The sequence below is a fragment of the Tiliqua scincoides genome, chromosome 1, assembly GCF_035046505.1.
Source record: "Tiliqua scincoides isolate rTilSci1 chromosome 1, rTilSci1.hap2, whole genome shotgun sequence".
In the NCBI taxonomy this organism is placed as follows: Eukaryota; Metazoa; Chordata; class Lepidosauria; order Squamata; family Scincidae; genus Tiliqua; species Tiliqua scincoides.
Genome location: NC_089821.1, coordinates 241862516 through 241874963, shown reverse-complemented (window position 1 = coordinate 241874963; position 12448 = coordinate 241862516). Strand labels below are relative to the sequence as shown.

At 41.7% G+C, this 12448-nt stretch overlaps 1 protein-coding gene across 1 annotated transcript in view; it reads right to left on the bottom strand.

Moving 5' to 3' along the window:
• GLP1R (glucagon like peptide 1 receptor) overlaps positions 1 to 12448 on the bottom strand; it is a 138377-nt gene that overhangs the window by 88309 nt on the left and 37620 nt on the right. Inside the window, exon 6 of the mRNA XM_066623204.1 lies at positions 8168 to 8227. Coding sequence (XP_066479301.1) covers positions 8168 to 8227 — 60 coding nt within the window. The remainder of the gene's footprint in view (positions 1 to 8167; positions 8228 to 12448) is intronic.

Genomic DNA, 12448 nt, shown 5'->3' with positions numbered 1-12448 from the left:
ATCAGCACTTGAAACAAAAAAAAGCAGCAGGAGGTAGGGCAGAAACGCTACTTTGCTGTGACCAACAACCAATCAACAACAACTTCATGTTCAATCCCAACACCACTCAGGAAATCATGAAATGGAGTGCAACCAACGTGACTGTCCACAACACAAGAGGTTACTGACTGCCTTTATTTGTGTAGATTTTAATGGTAATTACCAAGTTTCTTGTTAATGCAAAACTCCTTGTCCTGAATCTAATCCTTTGTTGATCCCTTGTTGATACATGGGTTTCACCCACAGATCAAATTCAGGAATTAAAATTCACTAAGGGCAGATTTATATGCAAAATCTGCATGCATGACCTAGCTATTCTACGAATTAAATATAATCCTACCACTACTGAACACCTGACATGAATGGAGCAGCATTAGAGAACTCCATGTAGGATTTTATTTGTTAAACAACTGTATAACAGTCTGGGGTCCATGGACATCTTAACAACTTCATGATAAACTGAGTTTCCTTCTTAAAAATTGGAAGGAAAGCAACCAGCCTGCTTATGTGTAGATTTTATAACAGAATTTTAGAGATTCCGATACCAGAAACCAAATTAATGAAGTTATTAATTTGTTCATTTATAAAACGTATGTTCCATCCCCAAGCATAAATGTTCTCTGGGCTCCCACTATTCTTATTAATAAGAACTCCAATGACCCAATCCTATGGCCCCACTGTGTCACTGGAACTTATGTTCCGGCATTCTGTGCAGCCAGGTGACCACAAGCAGCAAGTGGCCGCTTAGCAGCAGCCTCCTAAACAGCCCCAGCACCAGTAAGTCAGCAGGGGGGTGGTAGTCGACAGAACAGGGAGGATAGGGGGAGGAATGGAACAGACAACAGGTGAGGAGATGTGTGTGCTGAGAGAGACCAATTATCTCGCAGGCTGTCCTTTCAGCAGCATCATTTCTGCCCAGGTGTCACTTTGCAGAGCACCTCTCAGCTGCTAACCTGAAAAGAGATGCTGCAGAAGTGGGGCTGTGGAAAAGGTGGACCACATGGTTACTGGGCTCTCCCAGATCTTGAAAATATCGATATATGTATATATAAGAGGAGTCAGGATAGTGTAGTGGTTCTGGAGTTGGACGTAGGATCAGCTCCTCAATACTCAGTGCCGGCCCTCTGCCAGTGCTGAGTGTCGCAAATATGGCATGCCTGCAACACTCAGTGCTGGGTCAGCACTGGCGCTGGCTCAGTCAGCACCAGCCGGAGACCTGTCGCATGCCACCTGGAGCAAGGGATGAGCTCCAGATGGGGGAGAGGTTAGTCGGGGAAAGGGGAAGCATTGCAGGACGAGGGGAGGATGGGGGAAGGTGGGGCACATGGGGAGGGAGCAGGGTGAGAAGGGGGTAGGATTGGCGAAACTCTGCTCCGCCAGATCCAGAACCCCATGTTGGGCCTCCCAGCTTGACACGGGGCCTCTCAACCCTGCGCCAACAAAATAGCCAGTGCAGACTTGGATAGCCCCATTGCAGGTCTTGGGTTGTTCCTCGGGAGAAGGGGGCGAATGTTCCCTTACCCCAAGGAGACACTGACTGCTGCCTGAAGTCCATAGGATGCAGCTGTAGCCATTTTGGTGCCGCTGTTCCTCTGGACACAGGGCAGCTCAGGATTGGGCTGTTAGACTTGGAAGATTCAGGTTCAAATCCCCACTCAGCCATGAAGCTTCTTGGGAGACCTTGGAACAGTCACTCTCTCTCTCAGCCTCACCTAACTCACCCCTGACTTCACTTTGTTGTGAAGATGAAAAGATGGTAGGAATTATGCCACCCCAAGCTCCTTGGAGGAAGGACAATATAAAAATGAGGAAACTATTTTCTCTTCTGTCATTTGCAGCTAATGAGTTCCTTGGTGAGAACTAAGTGCTTATATCTGGTCATTCCTTGCTTAATGACAACATGTCCAGCCCTCAGCAGATATCGAGAATGCTCTTTGGCCCGCTGATCTGAATATTAATATACACACCTAGAAAGTATCTCAGTTTGCCTTCTACTGATCCAGATGATTCTTCTCAACTAAGGTCCCTTGAAAAAAATGCTAAGGCAGCACCTTGCTCGTGCTGCAGAAACTTTCAGAACTTCACTGCACTTCATTTATCTTTAACTAAGCCCCTAATATTTATTGGCTTCCTTTCAAAAACTCCAGAAATTATAAATCACAACTGAACAACACTGAACAAATTAGTTTTCACTAAGGATGAACAGAACCTCCAGAATCCCAGTGACCAGAATATGAATTTACAGTCAAAATGCTATTTCCCATGCAAATTGCAGAATGTACATCAGAATTTGCATTGCTGGTTCCAACAAATGTAAAACTATGATAGCCAGTTACGTCTATCACACTCCCCAGATTCCATTTGAGTCATGCTGGTGTCTAAATTATTATTATTATTAACAGTATTTATACTGTTAATAAGGAAAGGAAGGTGCAAATTTTCTCCCTTCATGCACAAACCAGTAATGTCACACAAGCTAAAGGCTCATTACAGTAATATTCCCTCATGATTTAGTGTGATATCTGAACCCCTCCACTGTCTTCAATAAACATAATTCAAGAAAACTATGTCTATGACTAGAAATACTCGTCTTTCCATCTGCTGATCAGAAGTGGATAGGATGTGTAACAGGTTTAAAGTGTGCAAATGCAGCCCCAGGAAAGTTATAATAAGAAAATAATCAGACATGCCCTCTTATAAGAATGTCTTATTTGTTGGATTTTATTATAACAGAAACTTCTCATTGCAGTACGACAGTTAAATACCCAGAGGGACGAGTATTTATTGACTTAGCCAACTGCATTTGCTCCAGTTATGCACTTCTCTTTATATGATTTCAGTCACTAAATTGACTCAACAGGTTTTTTTCAAATGAATATATCTTTTAACACATACTGTACCAGGCAAGTACTGCACATCTAATACTATACCACTAGTATATGTGGTACTGCCAGTGCCAGATGTAAGCCATAATTCAACTAAGAGTCAAGGGTACTTTAGATGTTGACAAGATTCTTAGATTAGGACAACTGGGTCCAGTTCACAGAGAAGTATAAATCTGAATGTTTCTTTAAAAAAGGTTCTGTGATATTATTCAGTGAGCAAGTACTGAAATTAGAAACAGAAACTGATACCATGCTTGTGATGAGAGACTCTGGGTTAAAAAACTACATTCTGTGTTGATTTCAACACAAATGTTTAGTTCAATTAGTTTCCTTAACATTTCTAAATAAATACAACAGACTTCATGAGGTTTGCTGAAGACAGGAAGAGCTCTGACTGGGAAGAAAGTGAAGCAAAAGGAAGCAAATCAGAAGGAATTAGAATGGTGAGTCATTTATATTTTCTTCAGCATACTTAATCTCTTATGATAACAGTAATTGAACACATATGCCACTGAAATTAGCAAATTTAGCAAACAGGAACAAACAAAAATAGTGAAAGACACAGTTAAAGTAGTAGCAAGATGACATCAAATGGATGAGTCAGGCACAAATTTGCACAAAATATGCAGAGTGCACAGAAGTTACTCATTCATACAATATAATTAAGTGCAATTAATCTCAGGACAATAAATTATGCAATTCAACAAAGGTATGAAGCAAGCAACAAATTCACCTTTTTTTTTTTTTTACAGTAATCTGTAGACTTTAGGTGGTAGCTATATTTACATCACAATTATATGCATGTCTATTCAAAACCCCATTGAGTTCAGTGATACTTACTCCCACATAAGTATGTATAGAATTGCAACTATAGCTCATTTTTAATACCTTAGAAAACTATTCTTGTAATACCATAGAATAAATTTTACAATCTGACTTTTTGTTTGCACCATGGCGATCAAACTAACCATAACCAAAACCTTTGAACAGTAATTCAGAGACAAGACTCAAAACTAAAAGCAAAACCTGCTGTCCCCAACTCAAATGAAACCCCAGAACAAAAATTAGCACAAAAGGTAACCAATTCAAAATAAGTGGCTTAATAAAAAAAGGTACTAGCAACTCTTTTAGGGGTGTGGAGAAGCAGTCCCTCTCTTTTCCATCTTAGGGACACTATGTTGCTAAACCAGGAAGCCACTGAAAAAGAGGAAAGAATTCTATTACTAGAGCTCCATCTGCTATATTTACTATATCTGCACTCTAAGTACGAATTGCTCTCTCAGATAACAAAGAAAAAAAAGTGCAGCCATCTGGCAAACAAACAGCTTCATAGGAGAAATTCAGACTGTGAAAATGGTGCAGCAGAAGTGGGATTAACCTTCCTTCTTCAGCGTCACAGCCCTAATCCAAACGGGAGCTTCCCAGCAGCGGCATTTATCTTCTCCCCCCCCCCCCAAATGGTAGATCTATGGTAGCTTCCTTTAAAAAATGTTAATATGATGCAAGGGAGGGCACCAGAATGAGGTTATCTGGTGTGCTCCCTGGGGCATCTGGTGGGCCGCTGTGAGATACAGGAAGCTGGACTAGATGGGCCTATGGCCTGATCCAGTGGGGATGTTCTTATGTTCTTAACAGCCCTGCTGGATCACACCATAGGTCCATCTAGTCCAGCTTCCTGTATCTCACAGCGGCCCACCTGATGACTCAGGGAGCACACAAGACAACAAGAGACCTGCATCCTAGTGCCATCCCTTGCATCTGGCATTCTGAGGTAACCCAGAATGTTCTTCACTACTGGGAAAGAAAGGCAACCAGATTTTTCCCAACACTTAGCAGCTTAGATTGACTTTTGGTGCAGATGACTGAGATAATCTCAAAGAGGCCACCATTTGAATTCTGTCACAGTATGGATCAGTGAAAACTGTCATCATGCTCCAGATGCATCAAGCGTTCTGCCCTTTTAGAACAACCTAGTTCCTTGAGCTCCACCTTGTGGTTAATGCAGAGTTATCTTATACCTTGTAGGAGACATAAGGTAAGACTGTGGGCCCAATCCTATCCAACTTTCCAGCACTGATACAGCAGTGCCAAAAGGGCATGTGCTGCATCCTGTGGTGGGGGGACAGTCATAGAGGCTCCTCAAGGTAAGAGAACGTTTGCTCCCTACCTCAGGGCTGCACTGAGGCTGCATCGGTGCTGGAAAGTTGGATCGGGTTGGGCCCTATGTCACAGTTTCCAAGTATAAGTGTGACCTCATGATGTAATAGGTCTATGCTGGTTATTGTAGACTACCACGCCAATATGATGGCATGGCCTGATCCTTGGTTACATTGAAAGGGCAAGTGCCATTCCCCAATTGTTTCTGCCACTCAAAAGCTACTGCCAATCATATATAAATCATCTTCCATGCTCAAATTTCTGATGCAATTAACGACTGTACATCCAGGTTAAATGTGGGGAACAACCACCTTTGGTTTCAGGTAGCGAGACTGCTAAAATCAAGGCTGGCTTCATACTACAGAGCTCAAATGATTCATTTAAATTTCCAACAGCTAATATTTATTACGTCTTCAACATGAAGGAGTTGTTAATCATGTTTCACGATACTGTAGAACTAAGCAAGCAGATTCCAGGCTTACCAATCTACTTTTAAAAACCAATAGCAGATCCAAGCTCTGTATCTAGCAAAAGTGATTTAGGTAGAAATAAATGCTTGGACTAGGAAATCAGACATAGCGTTTGGGGAGGGGCTATAAAATTGGAGACATTAACCACCCAAATTTTGACCCAAAACTAGCTGCATCATATAGAATGCAAACACGCATTCACACCACGTTTGTCCCAAAATCTAAACTCTGAAGGATTTGCTTTATAATTATTTTTGTTCCCTTGCCTTAACCCAGAGCTATGAGACACTTGGGGGCAGTATTTTTCTTGTGTTTTTTTCTAATTTCTTTTAAAATTAGTGTGATCAGTTATTATGTGATACACTGGTGTTTGTGATACGTTGATCCATGATACGTTGATGTTTCTTCCGCACAGTTGATGTGTTTTTTTTTTTAAAAAAACATTTCTTTCAATATAGTTAAGCTCAGCACCAGATTGGTATCTCACATCTTCCAATATGCAACATTTGATTTTATTCTCCGCCCACGAAAAAGTGAGGAAATCATGTGTGGATCAGAGAGGATCCAACTTGGGAGGGAGGAGAAAAAGGAGAGAGCAGCTCACTTATATGCTGAGTCAGAATGTCCTGTTTCTTCAAGAAAGGCCATGCCAGACATTTAGGCAAAAGTAAGCCTCACTAAAGCTTACTGAGAGCTGGTTTAGCATAGCCGGTAATATTAAGCCTGTAAATTATAACTCCCGCAGTTCAAAACTCACCTCTACCATATACTCACAAAGTGGCCTTCAGCAAACCACTCCCTCTCAGGCACGGGTTGCCCAGCCACGAAGCTACCTGATGCGGCTTGCATCTGTGGCAGATGGAGAGGGGAGGATGCTCTTCATCCCAAGCCTGCCATCTCCCTCCAGCCTGCCATGGACATGAGCCACACTGATCCACTCCCAGTTCACTAAAAGCAAATGAAAATCAAATCAACTGGTTCCCTCCCTGCATTCCTTTCCTCTCACAGAGTTTAAAGGGAATATGTTCCCTTTGCAAGAACAGAGCAAGGTGAGGAGGTAGTGAAGTGATCCTTCCTCATGTAGCATTTAATCTCTAGAGCCCTTGTGAGGACGAAGCACAGCAAGGAGACTTGTTTTTGGAGGGGGAGTCAGGGCCAGTGTCAGGCAGCGAACCCAGCTGGAATGGTCCTGGGAGCAGGCCCCACAGGTTAAGAACTCCTGCTCTATCATGTCCCTTTAGTCATCTTTTGGCTGGTTCATGCAGAAGCAAGCTGAAGGGGCTGTGCGTGGCTGCGGCTGGCTTCCAACCCCTGGGTCTTTGAGCTCTGGAGGCAGGTACTCTTTAAACTCTCTTTTCGTATCAGCTGATCAACTTTGAGTGGTAGGAACTGGAGAGAATGGAAGATGAAGAGTCAGAACCTGGATCCAGATCAAGGTCCTTGCTCGGTGGTTGGCAACCTTCAGTCTCGAAAGACTATGGTATAAGCCTACAGCCCCTGGTGTTCCCAAGTGGTCTCCCATCCAAGTAGTAACCAGGCCTGACCCTGCTTAGTTTCCAAGATCAGACAAGATCAGGCACCTGCACAGTAACAGCATAATTTATGCCAGAAGCCCCTTCCCCAAAGTTGTCTGTTATTGAACTGAGCAAGGAGTTAGATGACAAGGAGTTTTATATTCCCCAGGTTGATACACCTCCAACGCTGGAAAGTATTTTAAATGAAATAGTCATCTTTTTTCTATAAAGTGTGTCAAATGTGTTTGCTTTTCCTTCTGTGAGGATGGCCCATGCCCCTGATCACTTTGGTAATCCTTTTCTGCACCTTTTCTAGCTCTACAAGAGAAACCCTTTTTGGGATATACTATACATAGCATTCAAAGTATGGCCACAGCATAGATTCATATAATTCAACATCAGCAATTTTATTTTCTATCTCTTTCAGAGCACTAATATGGAATTTGCCTTTTTCACAGTAATAGCTGCCTGGTTTCTTCACAACTTTGTGATAAAAACCTAGTCCCAATTTATGTGAGTCATTAGTTATAACTGAAAAAGAGAAGGGAAATGACATGATGGTCCAGAATAAAAGACCTTTCCTGAATCACCAGCCTAAGTGTCTGCATTAGGCAAACCTCAGCACTTGACAGGGCAATTATAACCAAATACAATTTGAGTCTATTCATAGTATTGACTTATGAGGTTTATGTGTTGGTCACTGCCTGAGAGACTGAGGCAACACCACTCCTACAGACTCCTAACCAAATGTCACTTTGCCTATGTGGGAAACAATTACTAGGCTCCTTCTGTACATATGCATTCACAGAACAAGCTGCTGAACATAGCTGTGCAGTGTTTCTTCCTTTAGATTAACTACCCACATGCAACACCACTCTCCTAACCAGATAAACACTGCACATGGCCGAGAAAAAAAAATACGTATTTCATGGAACCTTGGCTACCTTTTAAAAGGTACAGAACCATTTAACTATTAACCACAAGAATATCTTTGACTATGAAACAGCTAATATGAGTTCAGTTACGCCAAGAAAAACTTAGAAGGGAAAAGGGAGAACTACATGCTATTTGAAAACTGATTAATAAGGGAAAAAATACTTACCTGAGATGAAGGTGCAAACTGGGGGACAGGAAATTCCTGCATCTCTCCTTCACTTGTAGCCTAAGGACAAGATAAATCAGTATAAACTATTCAGTATAAGCTATAACTACTAATGGGAATACAGAAAAAAACCAACTTATGTGCTGCAAACCTTTGCAAGTTGAAAACATTATTTTTGTTTCTTGAGAGAAGAAAACAAACAGTTCTGGTGCAAAGGCTAGATGGGCTGCAAGAAAGGAAGCATTTTACACTTGAAGCCTCCCACAGAGTGTTCCTAAACTTGCTGGCCATTGTTCCATGACAGGCAGCAATCTTTTCCTCCCATGGACAGGAAAGAAGAGAAATTCTAGGTACACTTTTAGCAGAAAAATTTCCACTCCTCTCCAACAAGGTCAGCAAAGGCAATCACAGGCATCATTGTTAATTTACTGTGCAAAGTGATTGGTCACCATGAACATATATTGACTTTTAGAGGGGTTTTTTTTACAGCTTTCCAGCTACAATTCAAAGTAGCATTAAGAGCTAAACAAAATTTTCAGAAGAAATGTAATTAGAGAACAGCTTAAGTTCTCATTCAAATAGTAAGAAACTTAAATAATTTAGATGCAAAAACCAGCACACTTACATATGCACTGTTAAATATGTACAACTATAATTAAATGAAAACAGTACACAATACATTCTGGCATTTCATGGTCACCAAAAAACTTGAAATGTTAGTCCCTTCTACCCATCAAGTTCATCCTGCATATAATTTTAAAATACTGGGCAGGAGGTCTGGTCTAGAGGGTAGAGCCTCCGTCTGCCTGAAGATAACATCCACAAGGTCGCCAGTTCGAGGCCACCGGCACCCTGCGACCTTGAAGCAGCTGACAAGCTGAAGCCAAGCTATTCCATCTGCTCTGAGCGTGGGAGGATGGAGGCCAGAATGTGAAGCCAGATCAGAATGAAACACCTGAATGTAGTGGTTCTTGAAAGAAAGAACCTTCTTTCAATTGTAAAAATCCCTATTTAATAAGGGATTTAAATAAAGTCTGCCTATGTAAACCGCCTTGAATAAAGACCAAGAAAGGAGGTATATAAATACCTGTTGTTGTTGTTGTTTCACTAGTACCCATGCACAGCCCACAGCAGGTCCCCTTTATCTTCCTCACAGCTGTAAGCTCACTGTCCCCCAACAATTCCAATTCTAAAGTTATAGTTTTATTTCTAAGAACTATCCCACTTCGAAAAAATACACCCAAAGTGGCTAACAATAAACAGATTCCTTGAAAACGCATCAACAACCTATGAAGAACAGCCAAAAAGCAACAGACACCAGCATAAGAACAACATAACAATTTGAAACCTTTTTCCAATTATCAAAGAAAAGATTTCTACATGCTGCCCTTGTCCCAGACATTGTAAGCAACACCAGTCATCCATCAGAAACTACAGAAGTGGTCAAGCACTTCTTCCCTCAGTGATATTTGCATAAGAGACTACTTTTAAATGCTCTCTCACCCCACCTACTGTGATATTTCCAATTACCTAAAACTAGAAGAATACAGAAATTCTCATGCAATCAATGCTGGATTCAGTAGTGAGCAGACAGAACTGCATCTGGAAATATGTTTAATAAACCTTCACATCAATCCACAGAACTTCATTTGCAAGAGGATGTACACATGCCGGCTGCCCAAGGTCATGTCCATACCCTCACTAACTGCAGAAGTAGTAGGGGTTGGACTAGGAGGTGGAGGAAAAGAGTAGTTTAGGAGGGAAGTCTGATTTCAGAGTGTCTGAGAAAGTCCTACTGATGGAAGTTCATTAAAACTCAGTCGCTAACACTTCTTTCTTTACTGGTTAACTGAAATGGCATTAACTATGTCTCCCAGTCTCCAAGGTAGAAGATGCTGCACTGATGAGCTAGATTACATTACTCATAACAAATCTTTTGGTCCTTCCAAAAGGAAACATGTAGCTCCCATTCAGGACAGAATTTTCACAGTACCTGTAAAGGACATATTTATAAATTTTGGCTCTTACAACCAAGAGAGAAAAGTTTCAGTATCAGTATCCAAAGAGCTATAAATTTTGCTTGTATGGTCTCTTTTAGATTCCTGATCTCACTAATGGATAAAAGGAAAGAAGTTACAATGCCACACACTGCAGGTTTCCTGCCCACACATCTTATATGACCCTTTTAGCCAGCAGCAATACCTTAGTAAACTTCTGTGTTCTGAAGAGAATGTCCTTGTTTAAGTACAATGCCAGAGCACATCTGCTCATCCTCCTGATTGACTTAAAGAAGTTTTGTATACCTGTCAAAAGGAACAAGTGGGTTTTTCTATATACCAAACTGTGCTCTGACTTAAAGGAAGCTAAATATTACCTTGCTATGTCCTTAGCGGCCCCTTTGTAGGTTAATCATGCCATGCTGGACTTTGGCAAATTAGGAAAACTAAGGATGTTTAAGGATTAGAATGGAGCCACTTCTGAAGTTCGTCCTCAGACATAATTTGATCTAGATACTGACTGGGGAATCCAAGAGGGATTTTAGCTTTCTTTTCTCAATTTTAAACACACACCACAAAGTGCATATATATTAGCTATGGGTAGGTGGATGGAGAGAATAGATTAATGCTTCCTTTGGTCTTTCAGCCTGCAAGTGTCCACATGGAAGTTCATGGAAACAGGTCCTGGGACATCTGCAAATTGGATGGAAGATAAATGCCAATAGACTGAGGAACATTTCTCTCTTGTTCTTCCCACCTATCACAAAATATTGGCAGTACCCACTTTTATCATTAAATATATATTTCAAGGTCAAATGCCTCTGTTGAAGAAACAGATGGTATGGAAGAATAGGCCCAGTGGGCAACTCACAGCCCAAACCTGTCCTGGCCCCCATTACAGTATGCAGCCCTGCCAAAATGCACTGAGTTGCATATGGTGGGAAGGCAGACCAGGAGGCTTATGAGAAGTAAGGGAAAATATTTTCCCATATCTCCCCATAAGCCTCCCTCTTGCCAGTGGGCCTTCGCAGATCTGTACCAGCTCTTCAGCTGGTGCAAATCCAGGGAGAAAAAGGGAGCGAGTCGGGAGGCTAGGAAGAGGATTGCACCTAGCGCAAGTCATCCATGCTGGGTGTCACCCCTTCCCACCTCCTGACATGCCTCCCATCCTCCCCTGTTCTGCCCTCCCCTCACTCCATTCCTCCCCCGCCACGACTCACTGTCATCAGAGGCTCCCCTGTCTGCCAGAGCACGCTGGGCCGATGTGGCCTCTCTGGAAGCTCTGCGCACTTCCCCAGCACCTGTGGCAATGCTGTTAAGCATGTTTCACTATTGGAATGCTAGTTCCAGCAGCAGCCATGCCATGCCTGTATAAGATTGAGCCATTAATGTGATTACAGTGATCCTTTAAGCAGCAAAAAGAAACTCAAGTATTGGGGAAAGGGAACTTCACATTTTTACTAAAAAGAATGAGAGTTTTCAGAGCAGAGATAACAATTCCCAGCTCCAGCCCCTTTCATCCAATGAGATTAGGACCTCATACTTTCACTACTGTTTACTCATTTCAGAGACATCAACATTAAATTGTGAAGTCTGAGTTAAACAGAGGACACAAGGCAGTAAAAGAATAATCAAAGCTATTAAATAAAATTCCTAGTATATAATTTCATGGGTTGTGCATCTCCTAATGTTAAGTGATTGCAAGTGAGGAATACGATTAAGTTTCAAAAGCTATAGTTTCAGTCGAAGGAAGCTGCTTATTTTACTTTTTAATTAACTATTGCCCAGGGTAACTCGCTTTGAAGTTCACTGTCACAGTACTCAAGGTCCACTGCCCATTTATGCATTATATTGATCAGCCCCTGTTAGCCATCTCTCCCAAGATTAAGTGCAGTGGTATCATGGATGTTCAGAAATAACTTTGCAATACCTGCACTGAATATCTTGAGAAAGCAGCCTGAAGAGATACAATTGCACCAACTATAAAAGAGCTTCGATGTCTCAACACAAAAGTGCAACGTAGTGTTGATTCTTCCTTAAAAGCAGATGTTATTTTGACACCCTCTGCTCTTCCTTGAAATTCCCTACCACCTAGTACAAGCAGAGGCTGTTTTTATGACTGATGTACATACATTTGCCTTCACTGCCTGTGCAAAGGGACAACCTAACACTGCATACACCAATCCACACTTAGCCACAGCACTTCTGTTTAAAATACTCATGGTTTGCCTTCAAACTTCAATGTACAAAGTACAAAAGGGTTTGAAATCAGTGGTACTAAAAT